At 50.4% G+C, this 20,295-nt stretch overlaps 13 protein-coding genes across 13 annotated transcripts; 7 read left to right on the top strand and 6 right to left on the bottom strand.

The window, feature by feature from the left end:
• Positions 1-13: 13 nt before the first annotated feature.
• B9G98_04736 (Saccharopine dehydrogenase-like oxidoreductase) lies at positions 14-1,066 on the bottom strand (the record flags this gene model as incomplete). The annotated part of the gene is made up of 1 exon (XM_024811293.1): positions 14-1,066. The coding sequence occupies one exon, from the start codon at positions 1,064-1,066 to the stop codon at positions 14-16; it is 1,053 nt and encodes a 350-aa protein (XP_024667061.1).
• A 296-nt stretch (positions 1,067-1,362) lies between these two features.
• B9G98_04735 (putative U3 small nucleolar RNA-associated protein 18) lies at positions 1,363-2,895 on the top strand (the record flags this gene model as incomplete). The annotated part of the gene is made up of 1 exon (XM_024811292.1): positions 1,363-2,895. One exon carries the CDS (start codon positions 1,363-1,365, stop codon positions 2,893-2,895), a length of 1,533 nt encoding a protein of 510 aa, XP_024667060.1.
• Positions 2,896-2,930: 35 nt separating this feature from the next.
• B9G98_04734 (Glutamyl-tRNA(Gln) amidotransferase subunit B, mitochondrial) lies at positions 2,931-4,382 on the bottom strand (the record flags this gene model as incomplete). Its single annotated transcript, XM_024811291.1, has 1 exon — positions 2,931-4,382. One exon carries the CDS (start codon positions 4,380-4,382, stop codon positions 2,931-2,933), a length of 1,452 nt encoding a protein of 483 aa, XP_024667059.1.
• A 66-nt stretch (positions 4,383-4,448) lies between these two features.
• On the bottom strand, positions 4,449-5,327 carry B9G98_04733 (Transcription elongation factor S-II; the record flags this gene model as incomplete). Its single annotated transcript, XM_024811290.1, has 1 exon — positions 4,449-5,327. One exon carries the CDS (start codon positions 5,325-5,327, stop codon positions 4,449-4,451), a length of 879 nt encoding a protein of 292 aa, XP_024667058.1.
• A 309-nt stretch (positions 5,328-5,636) lies between these two features.
• On the top strand, positions 5,637-7,685 carry B9G98_04732 (Mitochondrial inner membrane i-AAA protease supercomplex subunit YME1; the record flags this gene model as incomplete). Its single annotated transcript, XM_024811289.1, has 1 exon — positions 5,637-7,685. One exon carries the CDS (start codon positions 5,637-5,639, stop codon positions 7,683-7,685), a length of 2,049 nt encoding a protein of 682 aa, XP_024667057.1.
• A 300-nt stretch (positions 7,686-7,985) lies between these two features.
• B9G98_04731 (Nitronate monooxygenase) lies at positions 7,986-8,990 on the top strand (the record flags this gene model as incomplete). Its single annotated transcript, XM_024811288.1, has 1 exon — positions 7,986-8,990. The coding sequence occupies one exon, from the start codon at positions 7,986-7,988 to the stop codon at positions 8,988-8,990; it is 1,005 nt and encodes a 334-aa protein (XP_024667056.1).
• A 27-nt stretch (positions 8,991-9,017) lies between these two features.
• On the bottom strand, positions 9,018-10,181 carry B9G98_04730 (Putative steryl acetyl hydrolase mug81; the record flags this gene model as incomplete). Its single annotated transcript, XM_024811287.1, has 1 exon — positions 9,018-10,181. One exon carries the CDS (start codon positions 10,179-10,181, stop codon positions 9,018-9,020), a length of 1,164 nt encoding a protein of 387 aa, XP_024667055.1.
• Positions 10,182-10,322: 141 nt separating this feature from the next.
• Positions 10,323-11,579, top strand: B9G98_04729 (Double-strand-break repair protein rad21-like protein 1; the record flags this gene model as incomplete). The annotated part of the gene is made up of 1 exon (XM_024811286.1): positions 10,323-11,579. One exon carries the CDS (start codon positions 10,323-10,325, stop codon positions 11,577-11,579), a length of 1,257 nt encoding a protein of 418 aa, XP_024667054.1.
• A 32-nt stretch (positions 11,580-11,611) lies between these two features.
• On the bottom strand, positions 11,612-13,133 carry B9G98_04728 (Cytoplasmic dynein 1 intermediate chain 1; the record flags this gene model as incomplete). Its single annotated transcript, XM_024811285.1, has 2 exons — positions 11,612-11,680; positions 11,721-13,133. 2 exons carry the CDS (start codon positions 13,131-13,133, stop codon positions 11,612-11,614), a joined length of 1,482 nt encoding a protein of 493 aa, XP_024667053.1.
• Positions 13,134-13,170: 37 nt separating this feature from the next.
• On the top strand, positions 13,171-13,866 carry B9G98_04727 (DNA replication complex GINS protein SLD5; the record flags this gene model as incomplete). Its single annotated transcript, XM_024811284.1, has 1 exon — positions 13,171-13,866. One exon carries the CDS (start codon positions 13,171-13,173, stop codon positions 13,864-13,866), a length of 696 nt encoding a protein of 231 aa, XP_024667052.1.
• A 69-nt stretch (positions 13,867-13,935) lies between these two features.
• B9G98_04726 (putative WD repeat-containing protein C4F8.11) lies at positions 13,936-16,668 on the top strand (the record flags this gene model as incomplete). The annotated part of the gene is made up of 1 exon (XM_024811283.1): positions 13,936-16,668. The coding sequence occupies one exon, from the start codon at positions 13,936-13,938 to the stop codon at positions 16,666-16,668; it is 2,733 nt and encodes a 910-aa protein (XP_024667051.1).
• Positions 16,669-16,727: 59 nt separating this feature from the next.
• On the top strand, positions 16,728-17,309 carry B9G98_04725 (Microsomal signal peptidase subunit 3; the record flags this gene model as incomplete). The annotated part of the gene is made up of 1 exon (XM_024811282.1): positions 16,728-17,309. The coding sequence occupies one exon, from the start codon at positions 16,728-16,730 to the stop codon at positions 17,307-17,309; it is 582 nt and encodes a 193-aa protein (XP_024667050.1).
• Positions 17,310-17,412: 103 nt separating this feature from the next.
• On the bottom strand, positions 17,413-20,184 carry B9G98_04724 (hypothetical protein; the record flags this gene model as incomplete). The annotated part of the gene is made up of 1 exon (XM_024811281.1): positions 17,413-20,184. The coding sequence occupies one exon, from the start codon at positions 20,182-20,184 to the stop codon at positions 17,413-17,415; it is 2,772 nt and encodes a 923-aa protein (XP_024667049.1).
• Positions 20,185-20,295: the final 111 nt, after the last annotated feature.

The raw sequence follows: 20,295 nt of genomic DNA, 5'->3' as shown, positions 1-20,295 counted from the left end.
AAGAGTACATTACTTAGAGATCTTTACGTTCAGAGCCGCTAATATCTAGAACTAAATCGGCGCCGTACAAAGTAGCCGGGGAATAAAAGCCAGGCTTGAAATCTCCCTTCATTACCCGCAAGGCAATCTCAACGGCCGAAAGCACAGTGAAAGCATAGCCATTTTTGACTTTCAAGTAGGCTTTGCGTTCGTTACCTTTATCATCAGAAGCAATTGCGATGAACTCGGACGAGGTGGAGTCGCGCTGGGTTTCATCGGAACCGGTAACGAAGCAGTTGACCATACCGCGAAGAGCAGCTTGGGCAAGAGATGTGCGCAACAAGGGGCCGGTGTAATAGCTCATTCTGGCCATCATTGGGGTCACCACGTTCATGTAGACTGAGATATTGGGAATTTTCGTCGAATAGTATGCCGAGGCAATGTCACCCCAAGGCATGTTCACCAAAGTCTTCTGCGAGTTGTCGGGGAAAGTTACTTTTTCGATCATGCTACCGAATCGAACGTCCACAATTTTGCCATTCTTGCGTATTTTGCTTGGCTGGCCAGCTTGCTCGAGAGATGTCTTGAGCGTGCCAGGAGATGGCGCACCCGTGGCGTGGATGAAGATCTTGAGGTCAGTCGCCGACGGCAATTTCTCGGCGACATACACAGCGATACAGTCTGAGGGAACCACGTCCATTCCGACACTTGGCATGCCCAGAATACCGGCGCTGCGAAGCTCGCTATCACGCGCAGCTACTGCCTCGATGACTTTGTACTCGCCAGTGATATCCAGATAGTGGGCTTTTGCTTCGATACAAGCATCGACCATTGGCTTCGAGGTAGCAGAATAAGGGCCAGCGCAGTGCAATACGACGGAAACATCCTTTAGAGCCTCCACCGTAGCTTTACGGTTATCAAGCGAAAAAACCTTGGCGGGCCTGTTGTACTGTTTGGCAAGCGCCTGGGTCTTGGCCTCGTCACGTCCAGCAACAATGAATTGTTCGCCAAGACTCTCCAAGTGCTGGCAAATCAGGTTGCCTGTGTAGCCGTAAGCCCCGTAAACCAAAAGTTCGTGTTTGCTCATTGTAAAGTTAAGTTGCCACACAGCTGCAGGGGATTATGTACATGCAGCATAATCCAAGCCCAGCAATGTGCGATCATATGGTGAGAGCTGGGGTAGGTAAGCACGCAATAAAAACGGCCAATGACTAGTACTTTAAGGGTGTATATAGAGTCTAGACAAGTCTTGTACTTACAGAGTAAAAAAAAATCTCAAATACAGCTCAGCTCAGGCTTATGATGATTTCAGCCCAGAGACCGAGTGCCAAAGCTGAAATACTCCAAAAGTCGATTAGATAATCTTTTTTTTATTTTTTTTCAATGTCGATCGAGAAATCCAAAGAGGAACTCGAGCTCGAGAAGCTGGTTTTTGGAGATATCGAAAGTTTCGACAAGGCCCTGACCGATTTCAGAATTGAAGATTCCGAGGCCAGCGAATCGGAAGCGGAAGAGGACCCAGATCTTGATGGAGTCCCCGGCGATAACTTATTCTTTGTAGATGATGGTGCTAATCCTGATTCTGACAACCAGATTTCGGAGTCTGAGGACTCAAAGGATGATGATTCGGATATGAGCGATGTGTGGATGGATAGCGATGATGAGAAGCTCACGGTCTCGTTGACTTCTGCATCTAAACTGAAAAAACTACGTCTGACCGAATCCGAGTCCCTGATCTCTGGCCGAGAATACGAACGCCGTCTCCGGGCTCGCTTCCTCAAAATGAATCCAGCACCATCGTGGACTCTGAGCAACGGTCCCGAAGGCTCTGATTCGGACGTCGATGGTGATGATACAGTCACTCCTCTTGATCAGCTGCTTGCTCAAAAGACGAGCTATATCTCTACCGTCATGCGCAAGATGCTGCCTACCTCTGATATTGATATCACCAGACTTCAAGATGTCAATCGCCAGCACCCATCGAAATCAGCCATTCAAACTCTTGATTTCCACCCTACCCACCCTCTGGTCCTTTCAGGTGGCTACGATCGCACTCTCCGAATCTATCACATTGATGGTAAAGTAAACCCGGTTGCTACCAGTCTCCATATCAGGGACTCGCCCTTCCAAACGGCATTGTTCCATCTCGATGGGAAGAGAGTGTTTGCGGGTGGTCGCCGTCGTTATTTATATATCTGGAACTTGGAGACGGGAGGAGTTGAGAAAATCACAAGAATGTACGGCCACGGCCAAACTCAGCAGAGTATGGAAAATTTTGTCCTTTCACCATGTGGTCAATATGTTGGCCTGATTGGAAGTGGCGGCTGGATGAACGTTTTGGGTGCTGATAATGGTCAGTGGGTTGCCGGTGCAAAGATCGACGGCGTCATTGCCGACATATTCTGGGGGGCCGATGGCATTGTTACAATTGCAAGTACCCATGGCGATATCTATGAGTGGAGCGTAGAGAGCAGACAATTTATCAAGCGGTGGAAGGATGTTGGTGCCGTTGGTGTCACTCGGATCGCAAGATCGGGCCGGTGGTGTGCGGTTGGAGCATCTAATGGTATGATAAACGTTTATGATCTTTCAAACCCGAAACGTGGTATGAAGATGTCAGAGGATGAACCTGAGAGCTATGAGCCACATTTTGTAATTGACAATTTGGTCACAACCATTTCGTCCATGAAATTCAGTCCCGACGGACAAATCTTGGTGATTGCATCAAGGGCGAAACGCGATGCACTGAGACTGGTGCACGTGCCCTCTTTCACAGTGTTCAAGAACTGGCCGACCTCAAGCACGCCTCTTGGAAGAGTTACCTCGCTGGCCTTCGCCCCCGGTGGGCAGATGCTGAGCGCGGGTAACGAGAGTGGTCATTGCAGACTCTGGGCCCTTAATCACTACCAAAAATAATAATATATATTGGGAAGCATATGCGGCTATGTACATTAATTCTTTAAAAGTCGTTCCAAAGCGGATTTAACTTGAGCCGGACTATAAGTGCCTTGTGTGGCCTTCATTGTAGCACCTAAAAGGAAAGAAACGGCGTTCCTCTTACCAGAGCGATAGCGGTTGGCAGCGTCAGGGTTCTCTTCAATAACGCCAGCACACACAGCATCCAACTGGTCGTCAGCTTCGGCAGTCCCCAGATCAAACTCATCAATAATGCTCTTGATTGTAACGTCTGGAGTGAGCTCATTGGACTCTGCTAATCCAACCAAATGCTTCAAGATAAGTTTGGCTGAAGTCGATGTGATCTCGCCCTTGTCCATGGCTATCAAAAGGTCCGTGAATACTTGAACAGAAGGGAACACCTGCGTTTCAGTTTGGCCGAGCCAGCGGTGAACGAGCCAATTTGACACTATACTGGTCTTCTTACCGCCAGATTTGGTAAATAAGGCATGTGAGTCGCGGTAGAAATTGACGTATCGCATCCCATGATCCATTAACGTTTTGGCATCAACCAAAGGAACGTTATAAGGCGCAGCCACAAGTTCGTCGAGAACTTGATCAGGTAGAGCCGGCATTGACCTGCGAATCTTTTCGACTATAGAATCTGGGAGTCTCACGACTGGAAGTTCGGGATCGGGCATGTAGCGGTAGTCTATTGATCCCTCTTTGCCACGAAGTTTCCAAGTCTCTTTACCATCCCATCCTCGAGTTTCGCTTGAGATCACTTTGCCGCTTTCAATGTCTCTGATTTGACGGTTGAACTCAGCCTTGATAGCTGCCACCACCGCACTGGTGCTGAACAGGTTCTTGATCTCACAACGCTCTCCATCATCGACGCTAACGTTGACATCGACACGCATAGCTCCTGTTTCCATTTCACCATTGCACACCCCCAGATGTCTCAACAAAGTCTGAAGTTTTTTCACAAACACACCAGCAGACTCCGCCGTAGGCAGATCAGGCTCAGTTACCAGCTCAATAAGACCAGTGTTTGTGCGATTGAGGTCCACCTGGGACACGTTATCAACGTAGATTGTCTTGGCGGTATCCTGCTCAATTTGAATTTGCTTAATGTTAACTCGCGTGGTGGGGTGGCCCCGCGGTTTCGAGTAGTCGCGGGCCATCACATCAAGAAACCCTCCCATGGCAAACGGCTCGAAATGCTGGGTTATTTGATACCCCGCGGGTTGATCAGGGTACATGTAATGCTTGCGGTCGAAACTGAACGAGCGTTTGACGTCGCAGTTGAGCGCGGCTGCCGCAGTGAGGGCAAGCCTCAAACAATCGTAGTTGAACCTCGGCTGCGTGCCCGGCAGCGCAGCGTCGTAGTACGACACTCGGGTATTGGGTGGCGCATGGAAACTCGTACTCGTCGACGAAAACAACTTCTGCTTCGTGAGCAGTTGTGCGTGGACCTCCAGGCCGCATTTGAGCTTGTGTCCCGACATAGTCGCGATGGCAAGGGATCGGATGACCAAGCAGGCGGGTTTAGGCGATTATTGGTATTATGGACATTAACTGAATTTCCAGCGATTTCCGCAGTTTTCGCAGGTGCAAAATGTCGTTAGCGGCTCGTCTGCACTACGGGTCTGCATCTGGTAGTAGGAGACCTTCTTTTGTTTACATTTTCCACAGGTGAATCGGTCGGTGACTGCTCGTTGTTCTTTGGCTCCTTGTGCCTTGAACAGGTTTTGTTTTTCGATTTGCTCGATTTCTTTTTTCAGTTCTTCGGGCGCCATTTCTTGCGGCGTCATCGTGCGCAGTCTCTCAGCGCTGATGTCTCCGGACACCACGCGGGTTCTGAGACCAGGGTTCTTGGGGTCTTTGAGATTCATGAACAGCGATCGCATTTTGGTGCGGTAGGTTGGAGTCGCGCTCTTTTCGTGGGCATACACAGCGCCCTCTACCCGCTTGGCCGCCTCGAGAATGACCTGGGGTTGCTCGGTCGAATCAACCGCCAATGCAGTATAGATCACATCGACGCAGCTATTGCGTACTTTGTCAGGATAAATGTTTGTGGAGATGCCGTCGTTTTTGGCATTGCGTGGTTTGTCGGCCTTGAAGCTTGCTCGGGAGTCGGCTTTAGCTTCGGGCTTGGCCGCGGTCTCGCTGGCCGGTTTACTGGCACTTTTCGCCTTGAGACGCGCCTGTGCTTGCTTCTGCGCAGACACTTGGTCCTTCCAGCGCGAAATCATTGTCTTTACAAGCGTGGCCACTCTGGAATCAGTGTGCGTGCGCAATTTATTCACGGCCACACCCAGCTTTGTCTCGCGGAGCAGCGACTCGGTGGGCTTGAAATCACTATTGAGCGACTCCAAGATTTCTAGGAGCCGGTCAACGCTCGGTGCATTGTCCAGCTCCTTCATTGTCGTCCTCACCTCGGTCACATTCATTTTTCGGTGAAAGGCACAAGGCAGAGTTGACAAATCCGTTACCCGGCCCGGACATAGCGCCTGTTTTCTAGGAGCCCAAAGCACTTATAGTACCGCATCAACTGCCAGCGCCCCCGAAAATCAGCAGCTACCGCAGCAGCTATTCCCAAAGCCTTTTTTTCCATAGCTACCCTCCGTATACCCCATACCCCAGCACCCTCCCCCCATCACGATTTGAGTAATATCTTCCATCCCAGTCTGCTTATCCTTTACGTTCGAGAACACACACACCCAGGAACGCCACAGTCGGGCATTTAGTGGAATTAAACGATGTTGCGTTCAAACGTGATGCGGACGAATGCTGGGCGGCTTTTGATGAGCCGTTTGGCTCGACAGAACGTGTTTCATCAGCCAGCCCGGTCGCTATTTTGGGGCCCTACCCCGACGAGCCAGACACCACCGGCCGGTGGAGTGGCCACCTCGAGCCAGCAGTTGGCCAGTAAGGAGCAAGCGGCCAACAGATCATTAAGCGACGCTGAGGCCCAGGCAAGTTTTTATCGCACACTTTTGGCGGCAAGTTACCCGCAACTTGTAGTATCTCGGTACGAGTCACCCGGGGTCGCCCGTAATCCCGAGTGCGACGGGCTCTACGTTCAAGCATTGCGAAACCTCGGCCACACCACGAAAGCAGCAGAGGCCGAGCAGCGGTTTGCGAGGACTGCATCAACAGCTGGTCAAGTTGGAGCAAACCCGTTCAATGTCGAAGGCACTAGCCAAAGAGGTACGACGCTTGATCCTGTGCATGTCGTGGTTTCTGAGAAACCAATGGCCATGCTGCTGAAGTGGATTAAATGGTTGTTGCCCATGGGTCTAGCTCTGTATGCGATCAACCTCGGTTTCTCCTTTTTGACGGAATCTTCGAGCATAATCAAGGGTGCTGCCGGCCAAGATTTGGGTGCTGCCAAACTCGATAATGTGCGGGGCGAAAAGTCAAAAGTGCGTTTCAGTGATGTCCAGGGTGTCGATGAGGCTCGTGAGGAGCTTGAAGAAATTGTCGAGTTCCTCAAGGACCCTTCAAAGTTCACCGGCCTCGGTGGCAAGCTACCCAAGGGTGTGCTGTTGACCGGCCCCCCAGGAACAGGTAAAACGCTGTTGGCGCGAGCCGTCGCCGGTGAGGCTGGCGTGCCGTTCTTTTTTATGTCTGGATCTGAGTTCGATGAGCTTTATGTGGGTATTGGTGCCAAACGTATTCGTGCATTGTTTGGTGCTGCCCGCAAAGCCGCTCCGGCCATTGTGTTTATCGATGAGCTCGATGCCATTGGAGGAAAGCGTAATCCCAAGGACCAGGCGTACTCCAAGCAGACGTTAAACCAGCTGCTGGTTGATCTCGATGGGTTCAACCAAACAAGTGGAGTCATTTTCTTGGCGGCCACCAATTTCCCTGAATTGCTTGACAAGGCGTTGACTCGTCCGGGACGGTTTGACAAGATTGTCAATGTCGAGCTTCCTGATGTTCGTGGCCGTGCTGCTATCCTCAACCACCACATGAAGAATGTTGAGATTTCAAACAATGTAAACGTGATGAATCTGGCCAGAGGCACTCCAGGATTCTCGGGTGCCGATTTGATGAACCTCGTAAACCAAGCAGCTCTGCATGCCTCCAAAGAAAAGGCCTTGACAGTCAATATGAACCATTTCGAATGGGCCAAAGACAAGATTCTTCTGGGTGGTGAGCGCCGCACTATGGTTATGACCGAGGAGACTCGCAAGAACACAGCCTTCCACGAGGCGGGCCATGCTATTATGGCACTTTATACCCCTGGCGCCACTCCACTCTACAAGGCCACCATCTTGCCCAGAGGACGGGCGCTGGGCATCACGTTCCAGCTGCCCGAGCTGGACAAGTACGACCAGACCCTGACCGAGCTCAAGGCTCGACTGGACGTTTGCATGGGCGGCCGTATCGCCGAAGAGATGATCAATGGTCCCGAGAACGTCACTTCAGGCTGCTCTTCGGATCTCAAGAATGCGACATCAGTCGCCAGGGCTATGGTCACTCTGTACGGCATGTCCGAGAAGATTGGCCCCATCTCTCTGGGCGAAGAGTGGTCGGAGTGGTCAGCGTCGACCCGCCACATGGCTGAAGACGAGATCCGCTCGCTATTGGTTGAGTCCGAAAACCGCACCCGTTCTATGCTTTCAGAAAAAAGCGTCGAACTGGAGCGACTGGCCCACGGCCTGATCGAGTTCGAAACATTGGACAAAGAAGACATTGTCAAAGTCGTCAAAGGCCAATCGTTGGACAGAGACCCTCATTGCACAAACACAGTGGTCTCAAGTGAGGCCATTCGCGACAAAAGAGCGCATCTCAATAGCTAAATTTTCTACTGTACGTATAAATCTTATGATCTCTCTCTGTGTAAGCGTCGAGCCGAGGTTGGTTAGATCAGGGTGAAAAGTAGCCGACGGCCCGCGAGCACCGCTGAAGTGTTCGGCAACAAATCAATCGCCTGATTCAATCAGATAGCGCTCTTCTACATCGCCGTGAGCTCGGCCCTAGCTGGACTTTGCAGACCACCCTGGTCCGCTGCTCCCCGCATTCCCCACATGCTGATGCTTACCTCAGGCTACTGCATAAATAGCGAGCTCACCGCCTCTTTCCCGCCAAACCTCAAAAAAATGGCTAAATCTCTGAATACTTGGCTGACGCGCACGACCGGCGTGAAAGTCCCCTTCATGCAGGGCGGTATGCAAAACGTAGGCACCGCTGTTATGGTCTCTGCTGTCGCAAATGCCGGTGCTCTGGGGTTCCTGACTGCATTCACTCAGCCAACTCCCGAGGCTCTGCGGGCCGAGATCCGCAAGTGCAAAGAGCTTTCCGGCAACAACGTCTTTGGAGTTAACTTCACTCTTTTGCCCGCTATCAACCCCCCTGACTATGTTTCGTTCGCGCAAGTCGCTGTAGACGAGGGGATTTGGATTTTCGAGACTGCCGGAAACCCCAAGCCGGTTATGCCTGTTCTCAAGTCGGTCAAAAACGCTATTATTATCCACAAGTGTGTCAATCTGAAGCATGCACTCAAGGCTGAAAAGGCCGGTGTTTCTGCCATTACCATCGACGGTTTCGAGTGCGCTGGTCACCCGGGCGAGGAGGACATCACCACCCTGATTCTGCTTGGCCGTTGTCGGCAGGAGATCTCCATCCCCATTTTGGCTAGCGGCGGCTTTGCCGACGGCCGCACTGCGGCTGCTGCCTTTGCAATGGGTGCTCAGGCCGTCAATATGGGTACTCGCTGGATGTGCACCAAGGAGGCCCCTGTTCACGAGAACGTCAAAAAGACCATTGTTGCCGCTAAGGAGACCGACACAGCTCTTCTTCTGAAGCCTCTGAACAATGCTGTTCGCTGCTACAACAACGCGGTTGCCAAGAAGGTCCATGCTGCCGAGCTTGACTCTGGCAAAAATTTCGAATTCGGCATGATTCGCGATCTGATGGCCGGTGCCAAGGGCAAGCAGGTTTATGAGACCGGCGACGTTGATCTTGGTATCTGGTCCGTTGGCCAGTCTCAGGGCCTCATTCACGATATCCCCTCATGCCAGGAGCTCGTCGACCGGTTGGTGCGCGAAACCATCGACTGCCTTGAGCAGGGATACTCTATTATTCAAAACGGCGCGAATCTGTAGAAGAAGAAACGAATATCTAAAAACTGTCTACAATCTAGAAGAAGAAACAGAGGACGAAGTGGCCTTTGGCGCTACCCGATCAGGCTCCGAGAGCCACTTATCAAGGGTTTGAGTAATGAACTTGCTGGACGGTGCTCTGAAGCCAACCATCAACACGTCATGAACGCCGTTGGGCTCCTCGAAGGTGTGCTTGATATCGGCCATCTTGGCGAACCGGCGGCATCCGTCTCTAAAGAGCTCCTTATCGCCCCACACCGCTATGGTCCGCTCAGGGAAAACGCCCTGCCAGAACTCGCTACCACCAACCCACATGTTAACATAGGGGTTCTTGAGGTTGTCTCTGGTACCTGCGTAGTACATGGTGAGGGTGTCGTTATTGTCCAGGTTCAAGTAATCGTAGTCTTTGTTGGTGATAGCTGAGCCATCCACCCTGTCGAACTCAGTCCACGCAGAAACTAAGACGACACTCCAGGGGCGCGGAAGCGGCGAATTGTTCTTGACCATGTGGGCCGTGAGACTGGAAGCCAAGTTGCCACCTGCCGAGTCGCCGAGAATGATAATTTTGGAACAGGTCTTGGTGAGCTCTTTGTACACACTAAGGGCCTCGTTCAATTGGACGGGGTACTGGCCCTGGGGACTCACTGTGTAGTCCAATTCAAGTACAGACAGTCTGTGCTGGGGCAGCGCTTCCACAAGCTTGCACATCCAAGTGATTTGCTCGGGCATTGTCTTCAAGAAGAACCCACCGCCGTGCAGGTACAAAATCACTGGATCCTCCTTGCGGCGTCCGTTAACCTCAGTGATCCACCGGGCACTAGTGTCATCCGCGTGGAAGTAGTGGTTGAAATTGGGCAGACCAGCGAAGGCCCGGAGGGCCCGACTCTCCAAGAACCTGCGCAGGGGTACCACGGGCAGAATCAAGCGTAACTCCGGGAGAGACAGCGCGTTCAGGGTGTAGGCCATGACCAGGTTCATAATCCGCCGTTTGTACCTCACGGGGCGGTACCCTCCGGGCATAAAGTACTTGATGGTCCACCATACAACCCGGAAGGGCACAGAGCCCATTACGCGGACAAAGTTCAGCTTTTGCGACCATGTCAAAGCGGGCAGATACTGCCTCTCTTTAAAATCCCAGGGTCCGACGAGCTCCCGCGGGTTTACTGTGTGAATATCGTTATCTTTGCTGTCCATATTAAGAGCTGCGGGCAAATTGCACCGTTGCTGCGGGGTTAATGGTCAAGCTGCATAGGCAATTGTCCCAACACCCCTCGCGTGCGTCCAGCACCTTTAGCTAATTATCCGACGGCGTGCGCGTCGCGTAATCCACCATCGATGAATCTGCCGCGAGATTTAGAGCCCGTGTGGCTGGTGTCGACGACAGACAAGAAACTGACGCGTCAGGAGCTGCAAAGGGTTGATGTTGAGGAAAACACACGACAGCTGCTGCGGAAAAAGGTCGGAGGAGTGTCTCTACGGGTCGAAAGCCAGCTGCTTTACGGGCTGGCCACCGTCGTGAACCGGAAAGGACACATTTTGCTGGAAGACTCGAACGAAACAAACCGGGGCCTGATCAAGCTGTTCAGCCAGAATGAGATTGACCTGGTCACAAGACCAGACAGCTCGGAACTTACTCTTGCTTCTCAGCCGTCCCAGATCGTGGACTTGCTACCCCAGGACCTCAATCTTGACCAGGTACTTGCCAAAATAAACACGACGGACACCCTGACGCACTCGCAGGTCGCCAGCAGTGAGATTGGAAGCAGCGAGCTGGGAATCGATGTCGACCAGTCGGTTGATCTGGTAACTCGTCGTGGTGAAGGTGACAACGAGCTTGACGAGAGCATTCTTCGGCAGTCCGAAACAGACGAGCAAATATTGAGTCGTCTCGACCTCACCGAAAACGTTTTGTCAGATCTAGGTGATTTCGACATGGACGTTTCGTTGGGCGACTCGTCTCCTCCCCCGGAGGTCTCGACTCCCTTGGGTGACGAGCAAATGCAGGACATTATGATTGTTGATAGTGACCCGGAAATCCCCCAGCCAAAGACCCGGGCGAAAAAGCGGCCAGCCGTCAAGAAGCTAGCTCCTCTAGATGCAGAAACAACCGCTGCTTTACCGTGTCGTCCGGCGGACAAGATTCTTACCAACCCGCCGACATTGACATCTCCAGTGTTTTCAGTTATCGACAAACTGCTTGATCCAGACTATATTCGCACCGAGATCAAACGTCGCCGTCTTTTAGGATCCGACGATGCCGATGAAGATTTCGATATCCCCGAGCTGGACCAGACTGCTGATTTCGATAATAGTGATGCTATGGAAGAAGAGGAAGACGTTCCCGTCTCCCCTAGTGCAGTGGCTCCACTACCGCCACTTGAAGATGCAGGCGCCATGGAAGTCGAGGCGAGAAAAGCTAGAGATGCTCTTGAGACTGCTCTTGAAAAGGGACCAGCCATCTTCCAATCAATAGGCTCGAGCCGGGTGCAAAAGGCAGCGGCGTTCGCAGAGATGCTGTCAATGGCAGCAAAGGGCCAAGTCAAACTCCATCAAAGATCTGCATTCTCCGATATTCGTATACAGCAGAAATAATTATTTAAATTTGTCATTAAATTTCGACCAGCTCATGTCGTCGTGTTCGAATACATCATCAGCGACCTCACAAACCTGTATAGTCCCGTCCACACCTCCAACTGCGAGTTTCCGATTAAGGTTCCATGCAATACGTGACACCGGCCATGGGAACTTGTGGCTACAGACTGCTGTGTCACGGCTCTTGTTCAAATCCCAGATCTGCACTACATCCTGGCATGCACTGGCAAATATGGAAGGGTGGTTTGGTGCCCATGCAATGTCAGATGTGATGTCGTCCATATAGATTGTTGCAACGCATTTTGCCGTGCCTTCCAAAGGCACACTCCATAATTTAATGACCCAGTCCAGTCCAGCTGAAAGCATAAAGGCCATTGTATTCGTCGTTTGATTGCTTTGTCTAAAGCTCAAAGCTGTGATTCCCGCACTATGACGTTCGCCATCTTGGCCAAACGCCTCGCCTTTGATTCCAGCAGGAGTGGTTACGGTCTCGACTGAAAAACCACGATACAGCGATCCGTCCAAAGTTCCAAGCACATATTGTGTATTATCGTGCGGATGGACCGCCAAAGCCGTGGGGGCACTAGGTCCAAGCCCGTCAAGAATACTGGACGAGCTCGTCAGTGTGATTTTGTACTGAGGCTTGGTCAACAGATCTGGAGCCCACGAACAGAATGTGCCATCTTCTGCGCAGCTTAGCAAACTTGTGCCCGTTACTGTCAACGCTTTCACCGGAAAGACATGACCATCCTCGGTTGATTTCAGAAACGGCAGCAGTTTGAAATGGCCTTGCCGAAGATCCCATGCAAGAATGCGGCCATTGAATCCGGCGCCATAAATATATTGCTGGGATGGGGCAAATTTCACAACTAAAACGTCCGTGTTGGACAATAGTGTGTACTCTGGTTCAGACGGAGCGCGCAGGTTCCAAACACAAACGAAACTTTGGCCAGAAATACCCTCATTAATTTGACGGAATGAAACAGCAAACACGTCGGGCTGCTTGGGCGCCCACTCGAGCGATGATACAGTTGCTTGAGGGCCAGTAAACACGGGGCCCGGGCGAAACGGCGATTCAGCGGCGGATGGGGCGTGATCGAAGATGGTTCTATTGGGATTGTCGGAATCCTTGGCTCGTGCTACGATTCTCCAGGCTCTATCCAGAAACTTGGCAGCGGCAAACGACTTTTCTTTGTCACTTTCCATCGTAAACCGTTTCTGTTCTGGCTGGGGTGCCTGCAATTCCAGTGGCTTTTCTTCAACCACAATCTGTTCAAACTGCTCAATTTCAGGCTCCTCAACAACCGGGTCTTCTGTTTGGATCTTTTTCGTGTAGTAAATAACCGGTTCAGTGCAGAAAATCCGCGAGACCACGGTTTGAAGCTCGGGTTTGGGCGCTGGAGACACCAAAACGGGCGTTTCCACAGCTCTGGTTGGTACATCGACTATTTCCGGCGACGGCGAAACCGACTTGGACGCTGCCAACCTTTGGCGTTGTTCTCGAAGTTTCGCAAGACGCTCGCGTTTGGCTTCGATCTCTGCCCGCGCGTCCATTGTCAGCAGGAATCCAACCGGGCTGCCACTTTGAAATATGTCGCGAATCAGAGACCCGATTGACAGCATTATTGCAGGGCTGGGCAAGAAGCCTGATGCATCAGAGCAGGCTGCCAATCGGGCGGTTATTGAACTGAAAAAGGCATGGGTGGCCGAACGCATGGCACCAACCGTTCTCCCGTATGCTGGCGACACTTTGGAGACAGTAATGAGCCAGATTCGGGGACTAATAGAGTTTGTTGAAGAGAAATCCTTGCTGTTGCACGAAGGTGATATCACATCAAGCGGGCAAGACGGTGAAAACATCAAACTGCAGCTGCTAGTGGTTGAGACAGAGCTGGAGAGGGCCAAGTTTGTTGCCAGAGGATACCTGAGGGCACGGCTAGCTAAAATTGACCAAAGCGCTATTTATTGGAGTACCCAGACGCCGCTTGATACGCCTCTATCTCCCAAGGAGCAGGAGTACCTGCAGAGACGGCTTATAATCAAAGAAAAGTTGTACGACAGCTCGTTTTTGCTGTCGTTGCACTCCGACTTACAGAATCTCAACGACACAGACGGCGCCGTTTCCATGGTGGATGAACCCGATCTAGATAAACCGGTGGCTATAAAAGTAACCAAGCCTGGGCTGGACCCGGTTGTGTGCGGTAACGACACCGTTCTATTAGAACACGGCGGTCTTTACATGCTTCGATACTCTGCAATTGCCGGACTTCCCGTAGATATCGTCTAGGTCCGCCTAATCTCTTTATATTATATATATCTTTTTTCTTTCCCGCTCGCCAGTGCCCCAGTTTACGTGATGGAAGACGAGGCAAGACGTCCTCGAAGGCTACTGTCTTTCGATGCGTCGCAAGTATCTCTTTCACGCTTAGGCAAAGCGCTTTACTACACCCGCCCACAACAAAAAACAGAAGAGGATCCAGAGCGTTTCGGAACCGTCTCGTTTTCTGCCCGGGCACCCATTATTGCTATGGCGGCATCCCCAGACCACAAAAGTGCTGCTTTGTTGACCAAGGAATCGCTAGAGGTGGTTCTGATGTCTACCTCGAACAATTCTATTACCCATGCGATGAAAATAAAGCCTCGCTTCAACCCAAGCACCGTGCAATGGGGTCCCAACAATCAGATCGCTTTGGCAGATTCGGGCGGCTCTATGTCCATCCAAACTCTTGGTAATAGCGGCAATCTTCTTCAGGCCCCTGGCCAGGCCATCAATCTACACTGTGGCGTGACGTCTCTGTGTTTTTCTCCGAATTCGCTGCTCTTAGCTGCGACTAGCGATGGCACCGTCAAGCTGTACGACCTCCGTCACAGCCTCAAAAAAGGAGCAATCTCCAGCTTTCTACGCGATGGAGATATTGCTCGTGAAGCTCAATTAAGGCCCGACAGCGAAACAAAGTTCGGCGTCATCTACGATTCAGGCATGGTCCAGCGCTGGGATGTGCGAAACCCCGCAGCTGCGGATTTAAGAATAAACGCCCATTACCAAGGATTGTCGCTCAATTGGCATCCAATTTCAAACTATTTGGTAACAGGTGGCCGGGACAAGTCCATTCATGTCTGGAACCTTGCAACCGAGTCGCGCACACCAGAATATACCATTCAAACAATGTCGGCGGTTGCCCGAGTAAGATGGATGCCAGGCGAGCAAACAGTAGCTAACTCAGCAGTGATTTCTTGCGGGCGGTCTCCTACGGATTTCGGTGTGTCCTACTGGGATTTGAAGCATCCTTGGACACCCACGTATTGGTGCGAAGGTCATCAAAGTGCCATCACTGATTTGGTGGCTATTTCAGCTCGAAAAATCTGGAGTTCTTCCAGAGATAAACAGCTTCTGCAGATCGATGTTCAAAACGAGCCACGAGTATCTGACAATTGGCCCCCTGCAGTGTTTGCGTGGGCTGCTGATGATTGTGTCGCGTTTTCTTTTTCTGGCAAAAAAGCACCCAGTCCACAAACAATCTCGAATCCGCCTACTCCAAACCATCTCCAAAGGCACCAGTCTGTTTCATTTATTCGCAGCAATGCTGTCAATGTTCCTGGTCAGTCCACTAATGCGGGTATGCATCCTCAGAGCTCGGTGCCCACTCATAACATGTTGATGCCTGGAACTAATGAACTCGTAAAATCAAAATCGTGGGATAAAATTCATCCTGGAGTCGCTTCTCCCCGTGATGAGCATCCGGACAGATCGAGAGCCACTATACCAACTACGGTTATTACTTTACCTTATCCGGCTGAAATGGAGTGCGTTTTCAAATACTACGCCGAGAATTATATTTACAACCAAGAAATTGGTGAGCGACTCGGTGAGATTTGTAGACACAATGCACATATCTCACACAACACCCGTCGATTCAGGACTGCGCAGTTTTGGAGGATAATAGGAAACACAGTTGATTTTGCCGAAGAAAGCTTTTTGCGAACACTGCCACCGCAACAACAAGAAGCGGCACGCAGAATGTTCTTGTTACAAGACGATACAGCTGATCATGCAGAGTCAGTTGTAGTTGGAGATGCTAGCAGCGGGCCGCCTACAGTTACTGGTAGCCAAACGGCTGTCACCGGTGAGAGTTTTGCTGATTGGCACGGTTCAGGAGTCAGCTTCAATAGTGAAGTTTCTGCGAATAGCGAGACAAGCTCTTTTAACGGTGCTGTGGCTAGCAAACTTACTGCAGCAGTCCATGCTACAAATCGTCAGTCACAGATGCAGGGCGAGCGGACACTGTCGACGTCTACCCGTGATTCTTCCGAGATGCTTGATGGCCCAAGCGGGAGTTATCAACTCCTTACTGAGGCTCAGAAACTTAGGCTTGGTATTAAGCCTTCCTCATACTTTGGACAATATGAAACAGTGCAAGCAGTTGCAGTGTCGAACACCTCGGGGACTTCGACACCAGGTATGCACCATATTCAGAGGCTCAGCTCTTCTCGTCGACCAATGTGGCCTCGTGGCTACAGCGAGAGTATGACTTCGCTAAGACAGCAATTTATCAGCCACATCTCTCAAATGAACAACATGTGGGATCTATTGCCTACCCTTCGGCGGGTTATTTTGCATTGCTTTGATGAGGGTCTTTCATGCACTTCGGTCGCTATGTATCTTTTGTTCTCGCACCTACCTAATATCGTGCCCAGGAATCAGATGGAAGAGTCTGTATTTGCTTGCATTGAGCAGATGCGGGCTATATCCTCGTTTGTTCCCGCTGCACACATCATGAGTGTTACTTCTGTTTGGCAAGACAATGCCGGCCAGCCGGACACGACAGTCGATTTAGTGTGCCACCGTTGTCAGCGCTCCCTGGGGGAGAATGCTTCGTATCTTAGCGGCAATATGAATCAGAAAGACGTCGGGTTTTGGTATTGCATGCACTGCAAACAGCTGCTGGACGGCTGCAGCATTTGCAACCAGCCGGTCAAGGGCCTGTGTACGGTTCTGCTGAGATGTGGCCACAAGTCCCACCCAACATGCTGGTCTCAATGGGCAGAAGAAATGGACGAATGCCCCGCAGGATGCGGCCAGCAAGTATAAACGTCTAGCCTACTTACTATTTCACCACTGCTCCCCCCCTTAGTCATAGGACACCTAACATGCACTCGTTCGTCAGTCGTGTTCAGCAGCGATCCAGCACGTTTTCGACGTATGTGATTATTGCCTCTGTTGTTGTGGCAATTGTATCACTAGCACAGCTTTATGTTAGCGGTGCATTTGGTCTCCAAAGCGAGGTTGGTGGAATCCGGCCGACCTTGAGCATGAGAACTAGTAGAAGGTTTGGTTCAACGGGCAAACCTAAGGAAAACGTGCGCATTGTTTTCGATTTAGATGCAGATCTTTCTCCTTTATTTAATTGGAACACAAAGCAAGTCTTTGTTTACCTTACTGCCGAGTACGGTGGTGCTCGGGAGGACATCAGCAACGAAGTCACATTCTGGGACAAAATCATCACCTCGAAGGCCGATGCTAAGCTGGCTTTGCAAAATGAGCGCAGCAAGTATTCGATTTGGGACGTAAAAGAGAGCTTCGAAGGTCGCAATGCCACTGTGCATCTCCATTGGAATTTGCAGCCTAAAGTTGGATTCTTGGTTTACGGCGAGACCGTGGCCCACGACAGTGAAAGCTCCAAGCCTTGGTTTATTATGCCCAGAGAAAAGAATGCAGATAAAGAGGCATAGAGTTTTTTTCAGTAGTAAAATATTATATTTCAAACTAGAAAACAATGTTACAAAGAGACTCATGTTTATGTACAAATTCTAAAATCCCAGTTGTTCTTTTAAATTAATTGTTCCGCTGCTGTTCTGCTTGCGATCGTCGTTCTCGCGCATCGGTCGCCCGCCTCAAAATACCGAGAAGAGCAGGGAACTGCTGTGACACCAATTCCTGTGCCTCCTCCTCGTCCAGTTTTTTAGCATAGGCCAAATTACGCGTGAAGCCTGATATATTGCTGGCAAGAATAGCAATCGACTTGCGTGATAATTGAAGATTTCCGTGGTCCAGATTTTTGGGGAGCTTTCCGGCACTCTTTAGCTGTCGTCGTTGCATATTGCGGAAATAGCCAGGAACCAGTCGTGACTCTGCAATGTCAAAAGCCTTGGTCTGGAGAGCTAGCGCCTTTTCTGGCTCACTCTCTAAAATACTGTTAGCTGCCGTCAACATGGTTTGTGAGCAGTGATTCAGGTTTTGGGATGACATGCAGATGCCTACTGTACTCAAGTCTCTTTCGAGACTCAAAAGCATATCAAGCTTGCTTTGACGGGCTAGGTCTGTGATACGAATATTGATTTGCCGCCAGTAGTTGGACCTATACCGTTTCGGGAGATGATAGACAACTTGTCCTTCGGCTGAAGTCACTGGCACAAAAGTCGGCCTTAGGGCGGACAAAAATCGAGCCCAAGCAGCACCAAGGGCCTCATACCGTCCGGAAGCGTCATAAAACTCCATAAATAGTGCAGCGATTTTCCACGGCTCTGAATTACGCGATTGTTTGCTTGCACGCGCCAAAAGAGTATAAGCCCGGTCAAACCGATTGTCCTTCAATAATTTGCGTACAACAGCCTTGAACACACCCGGTGGTGCAGCATCACGAGGAACCGTAGTTGAACTGACGTCAAAAACACCCATATCAAGAATCTTGGACAACATGCGATAGGCCCGGTTGCGAGATGACGGCTCAGTAGAGAGCGTCATCATTCTGAACCACTGTTCGTAAAACGTAAATGTTGGCGTGACCTGCTGATCAGTTACTTCCTGTACAATTGTCTCACCCATTTTGAAGTCCTTCATCTTTGTCAGATGATCTAGGATGATACTGTAATGACCAGCAGTGGGTCGAATACCTGCAGCCTTCATTTCATCAAACACCTCAAATAGTCGAGCAGTATCTCGTGATAATGAGTAGTACGTCATTACCGTGCCATACCACTTTGAATCAGCCCGAAGTTCCAGTCTTTCTCTTTCCAACAAAAGAAATCGAAACTGGTCACCCAGCCTCCATCTAGAGGCAAACGACAGTAAAATAGTCAGAGTGTCTAAGCCAGGATTCTCAAACGAAGAAAAAAAGTCCATCGCTTTTTCAAACTGATTGCACTCAACCAAAGCAGACATATATGCATTTCGAGTAATCCTGTCGACCTTGTCGCCGAGTAAAGAAACAGCCCAGCTGTAAATCTTTTCTGTGGACTCTAAATCGCGTCGGTTAGCACAGATACTAAGCAACGAAGTGACTTCCTTATTAGTTACCGGTAGTTGGTATTCGGAGCTGGCGAAATGGACTAAATCCAAGGCGTTCGGTAGGTCATTTGCATCCTTGTAGGCTAACAATAAAAGCTGGAACGTAATGCGCGTTGGTTCGACCTGTGCTTCCAGCATCAGATCAAAGTAGTGTCTTGCCATTTTGACGTCACCCATGAGGCGATAGCTATGAATCATAGCATGGTATACTCCTCGAGTAGGCTTGAGTTCCCGTTCTGTGTATCGTTCAAAAATACCATCCAATAAATTTCGACCACCGAGATGTCCAAGAGCCTGCAAAATAATAGCATAATGCTGAGACTTTAGTACGTCCTGGAAGTTTTCTGTGAGATTTTCAAACACAGCTTGCAAGCGATCCCAGTCTTTTGATCTTGCAGTCGCAAGGAGCAGAGCATCGGCTTGGGTTCGTCTTTGGAGGTTTGGATTGGTGTCGTATGCATTGAGAGCATACTCAGCTGATCCCAAATAAATTTGCCGGATCATTATACTGTACAAATCGTCGGCAGTTGCAGTGTTCGATCGAAGCTTAGCCTCCCACAAATTTCTAGAGATATCTTTGCTCGCATCCGTATTCTTGTAGGTAGAAAGAATTTTCAAGATCGAGGTCGCCAAAGATGACCCTATAGGGGGGTTGGCCCTGATCAACTCTTCTGTTTCACCGAGTACTTTTTGTGGAAAAGTGGAGACAAGTAGTTTGAGGGCCTCGATGAAGGGCCTATCCTTTAGTCGGTCCAAATCGCCGATATTTGAGCCCATGGAGCTAAAACAGCCAATAAATACCTCAAATAATGGTCCGAGAGGTGCCATTTCCTCGGACATGCGGACTGCGCGGCTAATCAGCTCACCATAAATAACCTCAACGTAAACGGGCTGAGAAGTTGCGAGATCAGTGATCAGAGACTGAATCATGCCCCACTCCTGCTGCGATATGAGGACGTCGACGGCAAACATGTAGTCCGACAGCAGTGTCTGTTCAGAGGGAATCTGTCCCAAAACGTCGAGCTGCCAAGGATCGAAAGCCTTACGGCTCCGAATCTCATCGTACAGAGCAGAACGATGAGAAAGCGCCATTTGCTTGTTTTCAAGAACCTCTGTTTGCCAGATATCCTTCAACTCACTGGTAGGCACTGCCGGCGATATTGACTGTTGCAGATCAAGCAGTAGGCCAGATCCTTGGACCTCCACCGATTGGCTGGTTCCAATGAGTCTTTTCCATGCTATTTTTTTGATATGATTGGCCCAGCGAAGTGCTGCCCGAGATGGAACTGCCCGTCTACCCCTTGAAAATATCAAAATCATAGCCGCGGAGTAATCGAAGCTGTCCGCACAACAGGTCAGGTCTAGTTCCGGTTGAGGGTATTGTTTCTATCCTCAACAAACTGTATGTCCAGTTTGGGCGTAAAAAAACAA

The sequence above is a fragment of the Wickerhamiella sorbophila genome (assembly GCF_002251995.1).
Source record: "Wickerhamiella sorbophila strain DS02 chromosome Unknown contig2, whole genome shotgun sequence".
Classification (NCBI taxonomy): domain Eukaryota; kingdom Fungi; phylum Ascomycota; class Dipodascomycetes; order Dipodascales; family Trichomonascaceae; genus Wickerhamiella; species Wickerhamiella sorbophila.
This window is presented reverse-complemented; position numbering and strand designations above follow the sequence as displayed.